Genomic DNA, 19,446 nt, shown 5'->3' with positions numbered 1-19,446 from the left:
AATTAGCACTTGTTTGCTATCTCACCTGGTAAATAGCAGTAGGTAGTAAGTGACGATGTGAAGCGTACTTTGACTTTACTAAGACTACATTCAGAGTCAATATTGAATCGTGCTATAATGCATAAAATTTAAGAAAGTGCTTGCCATTTAAGTTTTATCCGTCAATTGATATTTGAAAAAACCGGCCAAGTGTGAGTCAGACTCACGCACTTAGGGTTCCGTACTCGGGTATTTATTCCAACATTTTGCACGATATATCAAAAACTGTTATTCATAAAAATATGTTTTATAATGTACAGGTAAAGCCCTTTCATATGATACCCCACTTGGTATAGTTACCTTAATTTGAAAATCAAAGCACATTTAATTTTTTTTCAAACGATGTAACCAAATTCGGGGTTTTCAGATTTATTCCTGTACTTGTGCTATAAGACCTACCTACCTGCCAAGTTTCATGTCTCTAGGTCAACGGGAAGTACCCTATAGGTTTCTTGACAGACACGACGGACAGACGGACAGACGGACAGACGGACAGACGGACAGATGGACAGACAGACAACAAAGAGATCCTATAAGGGTTCCGTTTTTCCTTTTAAGGTCCGCAACCCTAAAAAGGGTAAAGGATAATAATATGTAAACCAGTGTCCTACCCGTTCAGAGTTCAGACCTGAGCCAATTTGGAAATTGTAAAATACTGACTCGATCGGGGGCTTGATATCGAACCCAGGACCTCCCACTTAAATGCAATAGGTATATAAATAAGATCATGTTAACAAACTGGATTAATTGAATTTATACACAAGGATGGTTGGTGAGAAATAAAAATGGTTTTGTAGGGGTAATAAAAAGTATATATTTTTTATATTAAATTTATGAATGAATAAAATATATGAAAATAGAATATGTTTGGTATATATATATATAAAAGTGAGGCAGTATTAGTGATTTTCATCAGTTTATTTTAACACAGAAAATTATTTAACTTGTTACTGAAAATTAAATCTGATTCAAAAAATTAATCAGTGATTTAGATATTTTTATTTTATTTTTAAATTTCACTCATAACTTTGACCACAGTGCCGAGTGAGAGTGCAGATTGTGAGTTATGAATAAATTTACAAAATGCCTACACTTAAAAGAATTCAGAGGTCAATTTAGATGTGAAAGCCCTAAGGGCAACAATAATTTAGATAATTTTATAAGTTATTAAAATGTTCGCGTAGAAGCTTATCAAGAGTTTTGATCTTTTAAATAACCTAACTGCAATATTAATTTGATCAGAATGCACTTGATTTTGCAATCACTTAATCAAAATGGCGACCTTAACACAAAAGCGTTTAATAGTCATTCAGTCTCGAGTCGGAACGAGACTGGATTTTTAAAATTATTATATATTTTTTTTTTTATAATTTAAACTTTAATTATTACATTTTAATATTACTTTTAATTTACGTAATTTAATTTGTGTAGAATTAATTATGGACATATAATTACTGTCTGAAATAAAATATTTTTATTTATTTATTTATTTAAAAACCGTCATGCAGCCGTATTTGTACAAATTGATTGAAGATGGCTGTCCGGAAGAGATCGTGTGACGTCGAATGGGTCAAATATCTGTTTCATTACTTTTATTTTAAAACTAGCTGATGCCCGCAGCTTCGCCCGCGTGGATTGGTCAGATCCCCTGCAGCATCAGGATTGAGGAGTTGGACTCCAAATTTTTTATGAAACAATGTCGCAAAGTTCCTCTATCGATTAAAAAAGAAATGACGCAAATCGGTTCAGAAATCTCGGAGATTTCGGTGTACATAGGTAGAAAAACACAACTCCCTTTTTGAAAGTCGGTTAAAAAAGTAGCCTATTTTACGCCCTGGTCAATCCTCTACTTGCCTGTGAAAGTCCCGTCAAAATCGGTTCAGCCGTTCCAAAGCCTTTTCAAACAGACAGACAGACAGACAGACAGACAGACAGACAGACAAAAATTTTAAAAACGTGTGATTCAGTTATGGTATCGTTCAAATAACCATATGAGCTTAATATGAGGTAGTTATTTCGAAATTACAGACAGACACTCCAATTTTATTTATTAGTATAGATATAGATAATTCTTGAGAAATAAATTTTGAAAAGCTAACAAACTGAAACAAAACTTTCCTGGCTTCTTCACGCCTCGTGAAATAACTCCTCGTTTGTTTGCAAGTAGGTATATATCGATTAAATTACAAAATCACCAAAGATGTATAGATAGATCCAATAAGAAAAAAACCGGTCAAGTGCGAGTCGGGGATAATATTAATCAAAACTATGTAATGTATTTACAGGTTTCCCTAAAATTTGCCTTAATAAGTAGGGCTATATATTTCGACATAATACTATGTACTATATACTAAGTACTAACTATTTCTGAAACCGGTAAAGAAGTTTTGCTTTAAATAAAAGTTGAAAAAACTAAAAAGAAAGAAACAAGATAGGTGCTTAGTGCATCGTCTTGAGTAAGATTCAATACATCCATCTGGCCGATTTTTTTCGTATGAAATATAGCCTATGCCACCCGGGCCTTTACAACGAATCGATTGACACCTCATTCATCAAAATCGGCCCAATAGTTTAGGCGCTACGGTGGAACACACAGAATCTGGATACAAACATACATACATACATACATACATACATACATACACTGCTAAAATCATAACCCTTCCTTTCGGCTTTGCCATAGTCGGGTAAAAAACGCTCAAGGTATTCTGTCTTTTTTATTTATTTGCCGCCTCTGCCACTTTCATAAGCTGCCGCGAAAACTCTGCGTCATCACTACATAGTATAAAACAAAGTCGCGTCTGTCAGTCCCTACGTATGCTTAGATTTGCAAACGCTGGCTATGAGATAGGTCAAAAAAAGGGTTCCGTTTTTCCTTTTGAGGTACGTAACCCTAAAAATTTATGCCATCAAGAAATAATTAGTATTTTCAAATTTCAAAGGTAACTATTTATAACAAGTGGGGTATCATAATATTGTGAAAGGGCTTTACTACGTATATATTTTTATGCACAATAGTTTTTGATTTATCGTGTAAAATTTCGAAAAAATACCTGAGTACTGAACCCTCGGGGCGTGAGTAAACTACAACTAAAATAATAAAAGTAAACAAAGAATCTGTTGTTAGTAACCTACCTATGTACCTATCGTACAATTTGCAATATTATGAAGGTATATCGTACACGACAAATCGAGATGGCAATCGGGGTGGAGACGCCCCGCACACCCGCACAGTCCCCGTGCTAGCGAGCGGTGCGGGCGAGCGCAGGTGTGCGGGGCGTCCCCCCGCCTCATATTCCAATTGCCATCTCGACCTATCGCGAACTTTAGTCGGCGATAGGTCGAGGTAGGTTATTATAACTAGCATAGCTAGGTCGACATGGCAATCGGGATGGGGACGTCCCACTCACCCGCACAGCCCTCGCGCTAACCCGGTGCGGGATAGCGCGGGTGATGTGCGGCTCATTATCCGATTGCCATGTCAACCTGTCGCGTACTATGGGGTGCTATTATAGGTACCTCTACCTACTTATAAATAAGTTTTGACCATTATTGTAATCTGTGTCGATAGGTAGGTAGGTACTTAGTACTTACCTACTTACAGTATTTTGCCCAGCTGCTTACATGAATGACGCAACAAGGAATGGTGTGTGTTTATTCATTCATATTATAAAGAAGTAAAGTTTGTATGAAGTAATCTCTGGAACTACTGATCCAATTTTGAAAATTCTTTCATCAGTAGAAAGCTACCATTATTCCTGAGTGACATAGGCTGTACTTATTTATTTTCAAAAAAGCCGTAGGTACGAAGCCGGGGGCGAGGCCGTTTATAGTAAGTAGTAGTACCTAGTTAGTCAGGAGTTTCAATGTTCCACTATGGGTGACGAGGTTTCGGATTCAATTCCAGGGATCGGGCCAAAAAATAGTGTGTAATAACAATATTTTTATGTAATAATAGGTATATGGGAAGATAAGTAGGTACTTACGCGATTTTCATGCTTTCAATCTTTTGTAGTTGGGATCGTTTTAGTCGAGATATTTTCGGCATCCTGATATTTGACTATGATACCTTCGTACCTACCTAACACAATTTAAAACAACGAAATAACTAAAAAACACTACTAAGTACCTATTTACTATGGAGTTCACTAATATTGGATGATAAAAGTTTCTTAAAACTAAAACAAATCATCCTTATTCAATAATTTATAAATAATAATTTCGCTACAGTAAGATCACACAAAAAATATTTTTCGTAAATCGAGAGCGATTGGCGGGAAAAATTGCGCACATCCACCACGTCTGAAGGGCGCCTGCCGTATGCGTCGCGTCTCCCGCGCAGGGCAGACTAGGATTATTTGACCCAAATGTGAATTTTTCATAAAGAATGTCGAAATAGAATAAAATACGTTTCGAAAGTGTATCATATATATATTCCCTATTATTAAATGTAAGATTTAATTTCGTGGTTGCACAGGTAAAGAAGTTGATACACGATCTTAAATGAAGCTACTATTGTATCAGATTCGTGTATTTATCGTAATAAACGATTATTTAAATAAATAACTAAAGACCATTAACCAAACTATTGTACATATTTTTTTGAAAATTTTGTGATGTCATTTGTAGGACTAGATAGGTGTTGAATAACAATACTTTCAAAGGAATAATGTCGGCAGGCCCTTCAGGCTTAGGACTGACTGCATTAAATGTATTTATGGTTGATTAGTGTTTAATAGGAAACTTGTAGGAAACTATGATTTTATAAAATTATTAATGCAGGCGTATTTAGAAGTTGATTTGATTGTATATACAATGATCATTTATATTTACAATTTATTTACAATTTTGATATATTTACAGTTTATTTACACTTTTTCAACGTTTTCACTGTCTGTTTTGGCACTTTTATTTATACACTTTGTTTGTTTGTTTGGCTATTTACACACAGTTTTTAAGTTTTATAATATTACAAGTACAGTACACATTTACATTTTTTCTACACATTTAGTAGTTTTATTATTCTGTTTATTATTTATGTATAAACGAGTTTATGACTCTATCAAAAATCTTTTTGGATCTAGATTAACATTTAAATAAGTTAATTGGGCAACTTTGTATGTCTTCAATTGTGTGCGGCGGTTATTAATCGTGAGACCTGTCTTACTAAATATCCTCTCGCACGGAACTGACGTTGCCATTATGTTGCCATACTTGCGTAGAAGAATGGCAAGGTTGGGATAAATGTGCTGTTTAAGTTGCCACCATTGCAATGGACAGTTAAATTTCCCATTTTCATTGAACGTGGGTAATATGTCCTCTTTTAAATAGGAGTCCACTTCTTTGATGGCACACGACAAAGGTGTGCCTACTTGCTGCTGCTGCGTCCCAACAATATTGTTTAAAATCGTCCATGGTGAAAATTTATCCCTTACTGGGACGGATGCAGAGGTTGAAGTCGATTGTTGTGGTTGTTTTTCTCCATGTCGTCGCCTAATATCCGTTGCCAGTATTTCCTCCAGCACTTTCTTTGCTTTTGCTGCCTCACTTGTGTCTGAGAATACATTGGTTTTGTACCTTGGGTCTAATAATGTACATATCGAGAACGTGCCACTTCTCTCAACACCTTCAAATCTTTTATCCAAGCCTGTCCGAAGTACTGTAATTATATTATTTGTTGTAACAGTAAAGCCTTCCAGGAGCAGTTGGTCACAGGATTCCTTAAGACAGCGTGTCATGACTATAATGGTACTGGCTGTCATATAATCTTCACCACTCATAGCTTTCGTAGCTTCGTCAAAAGGTTTTAAAACCTTGCACAGTTCGTGAAATACTGTCCATTCCTCGAGAGTTAAAATTGGTAAATCTTTTTTAAGAACTGCAACAGTGGCACATATTTGATTTTCCAGTTCTACAAATCGCTGTAACATAGCAAATGTAGAGTTCCACCGGGTTGGTACTTCTTGTATCAAGCGCTTTGGTGTCACGTCCGGCTTTTCCTGTGATTGCGCTTTTAATAATTTTTCTAGCGCTGCTGTACTTGTTTTAAAATGACGGACTATAGTTTTAACTTTGTCCAAAGAAGCTTGGACTGAATTCAGGGCATCTTGCACTATTAAGTTCAACGTATGGCCATAGCAACCATAATGCTTCCACCCTATATCAGCTATGGCTTTTTTGACGTTGGGTGCGTTGTCACTAACAATAAAATTTATTTTATTTGTTAAATTCCACTCGTTGGTCGTTTCGAGCAATGCAGCTTGAATATTCGTACTGCTGTGCGTATCTTTAAACTCTGCACATTTTAGTAAAAATGTTTTAAGAACAAGATCTTTTGTTAGATAGTGCCCTGTAACAGCAATGTAAGCATCATTGACCCGAGACGTCCATAAGTCTGTTGTTAGAGATAGAAATTCAATATTGTTTATTTCTTCTTTTTTTCGTAAAACTGTTTGGTCGTATAATGTAGGAATTAGAATATTAGAGACAGTTTTTCGCGATGGTAAGTCGTATCCAGGTATGTGTCGGGCAAATTTTTTAAAAGCACGTTCCTCTACTAAAGAGAAAGGGTGATAACTATCTATAAATAAATCGGCAAGGTCATTGTCAATTTGTCTTTTTTTAGTCAGTGTTACTTTTTTTTTGCTAATTCCGTACCTATCAATGAGCTGTTGCGCAGCGCGGTATATGGGTATGGTACTTGCAGCAGTGGACGTAGAAGCTGAGGCAGCATCGGAGCTGGACGACGAGGGCTGAGGTTGCACATCGTCTGCGGGTTCCTGCCCACGACTTTGTTCTGGGGTCCTTGCCGTTGATTGCGCGGTACAAAGGCTTGTATACGCATTGAGGTGTTTTCGCCTCAGATGTGTTTTCAAATTCGCAGTTGAAGTTTTGAAGCTATAAACTTCACCACAACTGTTGCATTTCGCTTTTTTTTCGTTATCCAGTTTTTGAAAAAACTCCCACAAAGCACTAGAATTCAATCGAGACATTTTTATTTAGGTATAGTTTACTTAGAGACAATCCACAATTCCACACTAATTATATTTACATAATATCCTAACTATATTTACATAACATCAAAGAAACTTTACATTAAATTTACAAAAAAAGCACCAAAATAACATTTATTAATTTTTAGAAGAAAGTACTCGAAAAAATACAAGTCCAACGACGAACTAAAACAAACTAAGTTCTTTTATTTTACTTTTCAACAAATTGACGCTCGCTTCCTGGAATCGCAAGCCGTTGAAATTATTTACAAACAGAGATCACTTATTTTATTGTATTTGTCTAATGTCTATAGTCTTACGTATGAAAATTAAACGTACTTAAACTAGTACTGTTACGCTGTTTTGTTTTTTGTTGTATGCCACGGCATTTGCGCGTTCGGATTACTTCGGATTTTCGTGTCACCCGCTCTCGCTTACTCGGAAATCTGATCTGCTATCTCGCTCGACCGGCCGGTAGGCGCGATGCGAAAGAAATGTAACGCATTTACAAAATTACTACTCGAAAGAGAAACTAGTGATTCGGTTATATGCCGCGTATTCATATTAATAATTACCAACATCTTGTAACACACATTATGCAAATAAAGTATTATAAAAATGCGTGCAAGTATCAAATTTAAATGCAGTGAAGTGCTCGTTTGCAAACATCAGAGGTACCTATCATTGCACTGTATAGTACGCGACAAGTCCACATGGCGACCGGGCTGGGGACGCGCCGCACACCCGCGCCGCTCCCGCGCTAACCCGCTGCAGAGGTAGGTACCTATCACTGCACTGTACAGTACGCGACAAGTCCACATGGCGACCGGGCTGGGGACGCGCCGCACACCCGCGCCGCTCCCGCGCTGACCCGCTGCAGAGGTAGGTACCTATCACTGCACTGTACAGTACGCGACAAGTCCACATGGCGACCGGGCTGGGGACGCGCCGCACACCCGCGCCGCTCCCGCGCTAACCCGCTGCAGAGGTAGGTACCTATCACTGCACTGTACAGTACGCGACAAGTCCACATGGCGACCGGGCTGGGGACGCGCCGCACACCCGCGCCGCTCCCGCGCTAACCCGCTGCAGAGGTAGGTACCTATCACTGCACTGTACAGTACGCGACAAGTCCACATGGCGACCGGGCTGGGGACGCGCCGCACACCCGCGCCGCTCCCGCGCTAACCCGCTGCAGAGGTAGGTACCTATCACTGCACTGTACAGTACGCGACAAGTCCACATGGCGACCGGGCTGGGGACGCGCCGCACACCCGCGCCGCTCCCGCGCTAACCCGCTGCAGAGGTAGGTACCTATCACTGCACTGTACAGTACGCGACAAGTCCACATGGCGACCGGGCTGGGGACGCGCCGCACACCCGCGCCGCTCCCGCGCTAACCCGCTGCAGAGGTAGGTACCTATCACTGCACTGTACAGTACGCGACAAGTCCACATGGCGACCGGGCTGGGGACGCGCCGCACACCCGCGCCGCTCCCGCGCTAACCCGCTGCAGAGGTAGGTACCTATCACTGCACTGTACAGTACGCGACAAGTCCACATGGCGACCGGGCTGGGGACGCGCCGCACACCCGCGCCGCTCCCGCGCTAACCCGCTGCAGAGGTAGGTACCTATCACTGCACTGTACAGTACGCGACAAGTCCACATGGCGACCGGGCTGGGGACGCGCCGCACACCCGCGCCGCTCCCGCGCTAACCCGCTGCAGAGGTAGGTACCTATCACTGCACTGTACAGTACGCGACAAGTCCACATGGCGACCGGGCTGGGGACGCGCCGCACACCCGCGCCGCTCCCGCGCTAACCCGCTGCAGAGGTAGGTACCTATCACTGCACTGTACAGTACGCGACAAGTCCACATGGCGACCGGGCTGGGGACGCGCCGCACACCCGCGCCGCTCCCGCGCTAACCCGCTGCAGAGGTAGGTACCTATCACTGCACTGTACAGTACGCGACAAGTCCACATGGCGACCGGGCTGGGGACGCGCCGCACACCCGCGCCGCTCCCGCGCTAACCCGCTGCAGAGGTAGGTACCTATCACTGCACTGTACAGTACGCGACAAGTCCACATGGCGACCGGGCTGGGGACGCGCCGCACACCCGCGCCGCTCCCGCGCTAACCCGCTGCAGAGGTAGGTACCTATCACTGCACTGTACAGTACGCGACAAGTCCACATGGCGACCGGGCTGGGGACGCGCCGCACACCCGCGCCGCTCCCGCGCTAACCCGCTGCAGAGGTAGGTACCTATCACTGCACTGTACAGTACGCGACAAGTCCACATGGCGACCGGGCTGGGGACGCGCCGCACACCCGCGCCGCTCCCGCGCTAACCCGCTGCAGAGGTAGGTACCTATCACTGCACTGTACAGTACGCGACAAGTCCACATGGCGACCGGGCTGGGGACGCGCCGCACACCCGCGCCGCTCCCGCGCTAACCCGCTGCAGAGGTAGGTACCTATCACTGCACTGTACAGTACGCGACAAGTCCACATGGCGACCGGGCTGGCGACGCCCCGCACACCCGCGCCGCACACCCGCCCCGCACACCCGCGCCGCTCCCGCGCTAACCCGCTGCAGAGGTAGGTACCTATCACTGCACTGTACAGTACGCGACAAGTCCACATGGCGACCGGGCTGGGGACGCGCCGCACACCCGCGCCGCTCCCGCGCTAACCCGCTGCAGAGGTAGGTACCTATCACTGCACTGTACAGTACGCGACAAGTCCACATGGCGACCGGGCTGGGGACGCGCCGCACACCCGCGCCGCTCCCGCGCTAACCCGCTGCAGAGGTAGGTACCTATCACTGCACTGTACAGTACGCGACAAGTCCACATGGCGACCGGGCTGGGGACGCGCCGCACACCCGCGCCGCTCCCGCGCTAACCCGCTGCAGAGGTAGGTACCTATCACTGCACTGTACAGTACGCGACAAGTCCACATGGCGACCGGGCTGGGGACGCGCCGCACACCCGCGCCGCTCCCGCGCTAACCCGCTGCAGAGGTAGGTACCTATCACTGCACTGTACAGTACGCGACAAGTCCACATGGCGACCGGGCTGGGGACGCGCCGCACACCCGCGCCGCTCCCGCGCTAACCCGCTGCAGAGGTAGGTACCTATCACTGCACTGTACAGTACGCGACAAGTCCACATGGCGACCGGGCTGGGGACGCGCCGCACACCCGCGCCGCTCCCGCGCTAACCCGCTGCAGAGGTAGGTACCTATCACTGCACTGTACAGTACGCGACAAGTCCACATGGCGACCGGGCTGGGGACGCGCCGCACACCCGCGCCGCTCCCGCGCTGATTGCCATCTCAAGCTGTCGCGTACTACAGCTATGTATTTCCGCTGTGGTATCAGTACTTCACCAAAATGAACGTATTCCTGAAAGATAATCACATTTAAATAGGCAATCAAGAATTAATAGAGACATTTACATTTTTATAAGAAAAATTCGTATAAATACACCCCGGGGTGCGCCGGGGTGGACAGTGTGACAGAGTGCTGGCACTTCGCTGGTCAAAGTGTACTCCGAAAATGATTTGTTTTGTTGTATTGTTGGCCACTTTATCTATGTAAGTATAAAAGTTGTTTCTGATGCAAGTGTAGTACAATGATGGTCGCAGGCGCGGCGCCGGCTGGCGTGGCGGTCGACACCCGTCGATGGAATCAAACCTATACGGTACCTACTTCCCGTTGAGTGAGAATCATGTTTGGCAGGTAGCTTTGTCCTATAGCACAATAGTAATTAGTAAAGGGAAATATCTGAAAACCCTCCAAAAAATACCCGAGTATGGAACCCTCGATGCGCGAGTCTGACTCGCACTTGGCCAGGTTTTTTAGAAATAAGACAAGAGCTGGGCTAACCAGGCGACGGAAATCGAATTAAAAAACTGGCCAAGTGCGAGTCAGACTCGCGCGTCGAGGGTTCCATACTCGGGTATTTTTTCCGACATTTTGCACGATAAATCAAAAACTATTATGCTTGAAAATATAATTGTATAGTGATGTGTTGCACTGCACTTTGAGTTGGACTGTACTGATAAGACTTTTATGGTTTTATAAATGTTTTAATAATAAAATAGTAATAAACTTTACAACAATATAAGCGCTGGTAATTTGGAGGCGGTCGCGCCGCGAATGCATCGTGCCGCGCGCCGGCGCCGCACCGCGAGCCCCCCGCTCCCGCAGGCGGCCGCCGCGCACGCCTTGTTTAGTGCTATAGCACTAGACAATAATTAAGAATCAGTTTTAGAATAAGTATACAAGTAAAGCCCTGTCATACGAGTATTATAATAACCCACTTGTTATAGTTATTTTTCTTTGAAAATTAAAACACATTTTTTTCTGTGATGTAACCACAAATTCACGGCCTTCAGATTTATTCCTTTACTTGTGCTATAAGACCTACAGTACCTGCCAAATTTCATGATTCTAGGTCAACGAGAGTACCCTATAGGTTTTCTTGACAGACACGATGGACGGACAGACTGACAGACACGACGGACGGACAGACGGACAGACAGACAATAAAGTGATCCTTAAGGGTTCCATTTTTCCTTTTGAGGTACGGAACCCTAAAAATAACGTATTTTTCATTTTTTTCAGAACAGTTACTAATGCAACCCCCGCGGAAAGAAACCCACTACCGTACTACGAATACCCCGAACCGGTGAAGGGGAACTACAAGAAACGCGACTACTTCAATCCGCCGACAAGCTCCTACGTCACACCACACGCACTGTCGTATCATTCTAAAAGAGATAAAACCAAATCATTAACTTATATTGATGACACAATAGTAGACCCCGCTTTTCGAAACCCTCTGCGAACTGATTGTGTCCGGGAAGCCCCGGCCGCCGACCTCGGGCGCCGCAAACCCTGCGCTGATGAGGACTGCTTCGTTACTAGCTTTGATGCTAAAAAAAAGAAGAACTCGCCTACTCAACTATATGAAAAGATAATTGTAAGTACCGTCGGCCTCAGAATTCGAGGAGCGATTCCGCAAAACTTGCATCAAAAACCTGTCGCACTTATGACCTTCTTCTGTAAACACGCCACACGCCACACACACAGCACAATAGTAATCGGCTTACGGCCTTTGACTGTTCAATATCGTCGATCGTTGAAGTTGTCTGAACTGTCACTCGAGCGCTCTTTGTACACGTAGTAGTACAATCCCACGATTAGAGGCTAAAGTCTCAGGGCGCTCGCTTGCCAACGTTTTCAAAACGTTTTTGAATTGATTTTCAAATGTTTCTTTAAAACATTTTCGAATTGAATTTCGAATGTTTTATGAAAACATGTTCGTGATTGGTTGTGGTGTTGGTGACTCAAAATGGTAAGTTGCTGGAATACCTGGTTAAAAACTAAGGAAATGGCGGCCGTCAAAGTTATCAGTTTTAGAAAAACTGAACTAGTTAAGTAGTTAGGAATAAGAAATTTCGGTATACTTATTATGTACCCAATGTATGTATGTACCTACCATTATACCATACCTATACCTACTGTATTTAAACAACAAATACTGAAAACAACGATTTATAAAATAGTTTGTAAGCTGTGACCAAAACACACCAACATTTTATGGGGTTTTCTTTCACGGTTTACTGCGATGTTCCGACTCTCACCTGACCGGTCACTTGTGTGCAATGTTTGCACTTTGCAGGCACCCGCGATGGAGTACCCTGAAGCCGTCAGTTTGATGGAAGCTTTGCGACAAAAACTGAAGATCGATGCCGAAAACGTCTGATTAAATTGATCGAAGAACTTTGCTATGCTCTAAATCGGAATAGGATTGACTTTTTGCTTTATAACAATATACGTTCTGTCCATAATACCTACTAACTAAGAAGTTATATGTGAGCGTGTTTGCTTGGTAAAATATATATTGTATTACTGTTATATAGTATTATATCAGGGAATTTGTCAATGGAAATTAGGATAGCTGATTCTTTACAGTTTACAATATTTATTACATAGGTTTGAAACTTAATTTTACACAATGGCCATTCCATGCCATGCCACGCCATGTAGAAACCAAAAGAGTATGGGTTTAATGAAAACTGCCAAACCCTTTTCAGATTAACCCGTTTCCAAGACTGCTTCATCACTGACCACCAGGTGAGATTGCAGTCAAGGGCTAACTTGTATCTGAATAAATAAGAAGAGAGTTTCCTGAACTACTAAGATCTCGTTTTTCAAAATTGGCGCCAATACTAGATTTAATTTTATAAATAAGGTTTAATATTAATCTTTATGACTTAATAAATATACTTAATTAAAAAGTTCATCTTTGTAATGTAGGTAGTATTATATAAAGGAACCTAGATTGTTACCTTATTTAAATAAAATTTCAGTATTTAAAACAATTGCTTTTATTTATTTCCAAGCATAATAATTATGTACAATTTAGATACGTTTTTTTAATCAAATAAGTAGGTATAAACAAATTGGAGATATCTTCACAAGTAGATAAAATCATCGCACGCATGTCCTAAGTGTTCGATATTCTCATCCCGGTGGTTACTGTTTACTTCTTTCCGAATCTGAAAACAAAATAATAGATACTTACTTAGTACCTACTTTAAAAAAAAATACTTAAGAGGGGTCTCTCCATCACTCGCTCCATACAAACGTAGTTCGTCTTTCATTGGAATACTAACCAATCATACTCAATGGAATTTTGTAGAAACGATCCGGGAACTAATATATTCTATGCCTGTGGTTTTGCAAATTTCCATTAAAATATTCGGTTATTTTATGCAAAGGTTATAAACCATACATTCTGAAACATACCAATTCGAATGTGGCGCTCATGTTAAAAAAAATTGTACCTATTTTGAGTAAATGTTTTAACTTTTGACTTTACATAGAACTTTTTGTCATTATAAACGGGATGAGGACATGGTTAAGAAGTAAAAAGAATTTATTTTTACCTTATTCTGGGTGAAAACCGTCGCCTCCTAGTCTCGTTGGTATCTATAGCTCGAAGATTCCCCGATGGTTCTCGTTTTGGAGGTCCGTACTCGGCGAAGGCCGGGGGTCCGTACTCCAGGAACCCCTCCGGCACCTCGCTCCCTGCCTGCTTCGCTGCAGCCTACAATTAGATAGGTAACGAAATTAACAAAAAACCGGTCAAGTGTGAGTTGGACTCCACTGTATCCACTGTACGAGATGCGGTACCGTACCTACTCTTTACACTTTTGTTAATGTGCATGGCGGCCATTTAGAAATTCGTCATCTTGGTTTTTCGTTATTCATTGTTATAGCGGCTATAGAAATACGCACTGTGTAAAAGTTCAACTCTACCTATTACGATTTTTAGAATAGAATAGATTTTTATTCAAGTAGACTTTTGAATCGTCAAAATATTCGATTCGGTTCGATTATGAACAGGCATCTCTAAGTTTTTGGTGCTAGCTTCGTGAGGGAACCTGCACGTATGAGAGTTTTCCAAAATGCATTCATACCAGGCACTACAGCCAGTTATTTATTTTGAAATCCAGACAATTTATAATAGATTTTAACAGATGTTAAGTAATAGGCAAGTCACCTGTTCCGTCAAAACCTCCTTCTCCAAGCCAGCGATGATATCGGGTATGTTCTGGAGCTCGGGGACGTTCTGGTCGTATATCGCGGGTATGTTCACCAGCAACACCTCCGTGTTGCCGACAGAATCGACCGATGCTGTGACCTTCTCCAAGGCGCTCACTGTGGATGACTCCTGCTGAGACTCCAAAGCTTGTGCAGATTCTTGTTGATTCGTTTGGACTGTCGCCGATTCTTGAGAGTCTTGCTGTGTCTCGAATTCTGTAGACTGAGTTTCCGAATTTTGTTGATTCGTTAGCTCACTAACGTACTGTGACGATGCTTGCGAACTTTGCTGATTCGATTGCACATTAGACTCTTGCTGATTCGATTGACTGCTAACTTCTGTAGCCGGTTCAATGTTAGGAATGGTAGTCGTTGCTTTGACTACGAAGTCTAAGATTGGTAGTTCGGCGGAAATGGGCGGGTAGTCATCTACTGCAGCTGCAGATGGCAACTCTGCTGATACTGCTTCAGGTTGAACTGAAAATGCACAGCAATGAATAAAGTACTTATAAAAGTTGGATTAAAAATAAATATTTTGTGTGTGCTCTACTATGCTTAAATATGGTTGAAGATTTAGTAAATAAGTTCTTAATGGTTTTAATTACGTTATTCTAATGCAAAATCGCATGTTTCTAGACATAGCGATTTGATATGTTTTTTGACAGTCAGTCAGTTTTTATTTACACCTAGACTAGCTGATGCTCGAGACTTTATCCGCGTGGATCGGATAAATTGTTGGAATTTCTGGAAATCTTTCCTTGTTGAAAACCCCCCACGGTTTGCGTTACAGAGAAATCCAACAGGCAAACTCTACGTCGAATGTCAGTCAGTCAGTTTCTCTTTTTGTAGTAGAGCATTATTTTTAACGAAATTTAAGAAAAAGAAAAGAAAAAGCATGGTAAAAGAATGATTAAAATTAGTTTAATAATTTCATAGTTTACGGATTGCAGAGAAACAAACAAATCTTTCTTCTTTATAATATTATAGTAGTAAGTAGGTACCTACCTTCAGAAACTTCAACAACTTTTTCAGCAACAACTTGGCTCGAGCCAGCACTGTGAGCCGACAGCTCGAAGAGTTGCTCCATCGCCACGTCCGGCAGACCCTGGTTCAGCAGGTTCTGGGATATGTCTTGTACTTTGGGAGGACCGTACTCTCTGAGGAATTCAGAGCCTGACGCCTCGGAGCCCGGGAGGCTCGACTCCACTGCTGGTGTTGGTGATGCTTCCTGAATACACACAATAAAGTTCTGACCCAATCTCGGCAACCGATCTCTACGAAGACTATCGCCAACAGCCAACAGTGCAATACTTTACTAACGAGTTGATGCCCGCATCTTTCATTTAGCATTTATAATATGTAGGTGTGACAGACAAGCTTAACCTACTTTTTATTCTAGTCTTATTGATATTACATATGATTTTATTTTATTTACATCTCAAATCTAAATTATTAAAATGATGAACCTAAAACTAAAAACCATAAAAAATATAATATAATAACCATATTAATATTATAAATGTGAAAATGTGTCTGTCTGGATTGTCTGGTAACTTTTCACGGTCTAGTTGGATTTAACCCATTTTGATGAAATCTGGGATAGATTTAACTAAGCTTTTTTTTTTGTTCCGGAAAGATTCCTCAGAATTCCCAAAATCTATTTGACGAAGTTTTTTTTTTTTCTCGTCTGGCTTTACACTGATTAGCCAATGTCAAGTTTGTAGTTATTTACAAGTTAGGGAAACTATAGGTATAAGTATGGACTTCGTCTGTGCCGGCGCCCACCGACATACACGCGGCACCCCTTTAGAGCGCTTCCCAGTCAGTTCCACCACCAATAAACACCAGCAGAACACAAAAACCGGCCACTTCTAACAAAAAAACACTCCAAAAAGTCACAACACGCGCGCCAACAAACGCCACCACAGACGAAGTCTCCTTTGACGAAGTTGTGGGCATTATCGATTTGTATGGCGATAGCTTGTATCCTGGAAACCGACATAGCCTGACTACTTTTTATCCCGGATAAAGAGAAACTTCCCACAGGATTTTCAAAAAACCTAAATCCACGCGGATATTATAGTCGAAGGCATCATAATGTACTTACCTATAGTGCAGAAATGTACATACATAATCACAGGTGCATTCTCTGTTCCCTCACTCTTACAGTGTGGTGGGATGGCAAATGTAAAGATTTGAATAATTCGAAGGATCGTAGTCCACCACGCTGGTCCAGTGCAGTGCAGGGAAGGTGTATAGTACACCTTCAAGCATGCAGTCTTCACCATCAATCTCACAGTACCAGCAAATGACGTCACAAGTAACATACCACGATCTCTGAAGGCAGCAAGAAGGAGGGTCCGTCTGGTCTCCAGCCGCGCGGCGAGTACGGCCCTGATCCCCCGCCCTCCGCCAGCGCGATGCTCACCAACATTAGCGCTAACATCTGGAACAAACAATTACTAGACCATGTTCTCCTGTCCCGATTTAGATCGGGTGGAATTTGTGAAAATCTGTTTTTAATTGGGATATTGTGGCTAGTGTTATGTCAAGTGCGAGTGGGGCTTCGCTCTTTTAGGGTTCTGTACATATTTTGGGTGTTTGAACATGGGGAACATCGCAGTAAGCCGTGAAAGAGAAGCCCAACAAATGTTCGTTTTTTTTGGTCACAACTAACAAACTATTTCATAAATCATTGTTTTTAGTATTTGTTGTTTAAATAGAGTATTAATATTCCTAACTAGTTTATGACGGCCCCATTTCTTTGTTTAAAAAAATAAAAATATATTCGTACTCTACTGAATGAGCTCTTAAACAACGATCACATGTTGCATCACATGCTAGGATTTAAAAAAAAAAAAACATTTTTTCGGCTCCTTTATTATGTATACGAATCCTTCTGAAAAGTATTTTTTTTATATATAAGTAATATAATCCCACGAGATAGTGCATCAAAATATAATTTAATTTTTAATTCAATATTTGGTTTTGGGTGAACGCTCTACTCAACACCAAATATCAAAATGTTCAGGTTTGCATCTCATTTAGTGTACATGATGGAGACCTGTGACACGCGGACAGACAGACAGTAGAGTGACATTAATTTATAGAGCTCCGTTTTTAACCTTTGGGTACGGAACCCTAAAACGAGGAAGCGAATAGCTTCAATAAAGAGGAATTTGGACTATGAGAGAGTGCAGATCTAAATGCATGAATTCTAGGTTCGGTTGTCAAAATTGGAGAAGTTGTTTTCAAAACGTTAATTAATTTTTAAAATATACCTACTCGTATGTAAGTACCTAAGTAGTTAGAGAGTTAAAATGAATTTAAATTATTTACCTTCATTATGTGTTGATTGGATATTGAGATCTTGGAAAAGCAGATGCGAATGATGTCCTGTGTTCAGCGATGTGCCTTTATACCGAAAAGGAGCTCTGTAAAAAAACTCAAACAATCCATCGATTAAGCAAATATTTGCGGATTAATAACTAGGTTATTTGATCATTTTTTGCAGTTTATTTAGAATATAATTTAGAGCGAACTTGAAGGTCCAATTTATCTGTAAGAACCTATTAGATATTGATCATACTCATACTTGATGTTGAGGTCCCAAGGTTACGTACCGACAAGTGCAGGCTCTCGGCAGACTCCCACCAACCTTCTCGGAGGAATACGTAAGTGACGCGATTAGCTCGGAGCTTGAGACCTTCTGGAGTTGGGGTTTTCACTCGTATGTATGATATTAATTCATTGTCAGTGATAAGGTCGCATAGTACGCTTTTTACGCAGGGTCCCGTACCTCAAAAGGAAAAAGGAACCCTTATAGGATCACTTTGTTGTCTGTCTGTCCGTCTGTGCGTCTGTCGTGTCTGTCGAGAAAACCTATAGGGCACTTTCCCGTTGACCTAGAATCATGAAAGGCAGGCAGGTAGGTCTTATAGCACAAGTAAAGGAAAAAATCCGAAAACCCTGCAATTGTGGTTACAATTAAAAATAAGAATTAAATGTTTTTGTAAACGAATAATTACGTAATTAATAAATTAGTATTTCCAGTTTTCAAAGTACCTAAGATAACTATACCAAGTGGGATATCATATGAAAGGGCTTTACCTGTACATCCTCAAACAGATTTTTATGCACAATAGTTCTTGATTTATTGTGCAAAATGTCGAAAAAAATACCCAAGTACGGAACCCTCGGTGCGCGAGTCTGACTCACACTTGGCCGGTTTTTTAACCTACTTCGGATTAAATATGTGTTTCAAGATCACGATCAGTGAAGACAAACAAAACTAAGTAAGTAATTAATGAACCCAGTGATAACAAGTGCCTTTTGTTTGCTATCGCTTAGCTCAGTATATAGTGATCATTGCGGAAGTATCACATATCTCATTCACTACATCAGATTCTGTAGGTACTCTGCAGTCGGTAGGCACATCACATCACATCACATGTATAGTTCGCGTCAGGCCGACGTGGCGGTCGAGGGGAGCGTGGGTGACGTGAAGATGTGTGGAACGTCCTCCTATCTTGATTGCCATGTCGACTTGTCGCGTACCTACTATACATATGTACTACGAAAAGCACTGACCTCTACTATCACAAGTACGCTGGACTTGCTATTGCCGACCTGTATTGGAAGAAGCTAGATTTTTGCCATTTTGGCGCTGATAGCAAGAGTTAACGTAGACCTTACGTGTATATAATGTCTTTATAACGTAGGAAAGGATTTTCAGGATTTCCACCCGAGCGCAACCGGCTCACTTAGAGTCAAAGTCAAAATTAAAGTCAA

At 41.9% G+C, this 19,446-nt stretch overlaps 2 protein-coding genes across 2 annotated transcripts; both read right to left on the bottom strand.

The window, feature by feature from the left end:
- Positions 1-5,090: 5,090 nt before the first annotated feature.
- On the bottom strand, positions 5,091-6,883 carry LOC123877927 (zinc finger BED domain-containing protein 4-like). Its single transcript, XM_045924862.1, has 2 exons — positions 6,697-6,883; positions 5,091-6,334 (listed from the first exon to the last, which is right to left on the bottom strand). The coding sequence occupies exons 1-2, from the start codon at positions 6,881-6,883 to the stop codon at positions 5,091-5,093; spliced, it is 1,431 nt and encodes a 476-aa protein (XP_045780818.1).
- Positions 6,884-13,521: 6,638 nt separating this feature from the next.
- LOC123877999 lies at positions 13,522-18,788 on the bottom strand. The gene is made up of 8 exons (XM_045924974.1): positions 18,766-18,788; positions 18,279-18,454; positions 17,995-18,100; positions 16,985-17,101; positions 15,661-15,883; positions 14,615-15,132; positions 13,998-14,158; positions 13,522-13,607 (listed from the first exon to the last, which is right to left on the bottom strand). The coding sequence occupies exons 3-8, from the start codon at positions 17,998-18,000 to the stop codon at positions 13,592-13,594; spliced, it is 1,041 nt and encodes a 346-aa protein (XP_045780930.1). The 5' UTR covers positions 18,001-18,100; positions 18,279-18,454; positions 18,766-18,788; the 3' UTR covers positions 13,522-13,591.
- Positions 18,789-19,446: the final 658 nt, after the last annotated feature.

The sequence above is a fragment of the Maniola jurtina genome, chromosome 25, assembly GCF_905333055.1.
Source record: "Maniola jurtina chromosome 25, ilManJurt1.1, whole genome shotgun sequence".
NCBI lineage: Eukaryota > Metazoa > Arthropoda > Insecta > Lepidoptera > Nymphalidae > Maniola > Maniola jurtina.
Note: the sequence above shows the minus strand (reverse complement) of the source record. Positions and strands in the feature narration are given on the sequence as shown.

Excerpts from the sequence above, each read along its gene's own strand:
- LOC123877927 (XM_045924862.1), bottom strand. The coding sequence starts at position 6,883 with ATGCGTATACAAGCCTTTGTACCGCGCAATCAACGGCAAGGACCCCAG. Across the intron at positions 6,335-6,696 it reads GCGCAACAGCTCATTGATAG|AGTTTAAAGATACGCACAGC; the intron begins GTACGGAATTAG and ends TAAAATGTGCAG.
- LOC123877999 (XM_045924974.1), bottom strand. Across the intron at positions 15,884-16,984 it reads TGCTGCCTTCAGAGATCGTG|GAAGCATCACCAACACCAGC; the intron begins GTATGTTACTTG and ends GTGTGTATTCAG. Across the intron at positions 14,159-14,614 it reads AGGAGGTTTTGACGGAACAG|GCTGCAGCGAAGCAGGCAGG; the intron begins GTGACTTGCCTA and ends ATCTAATTGTAG.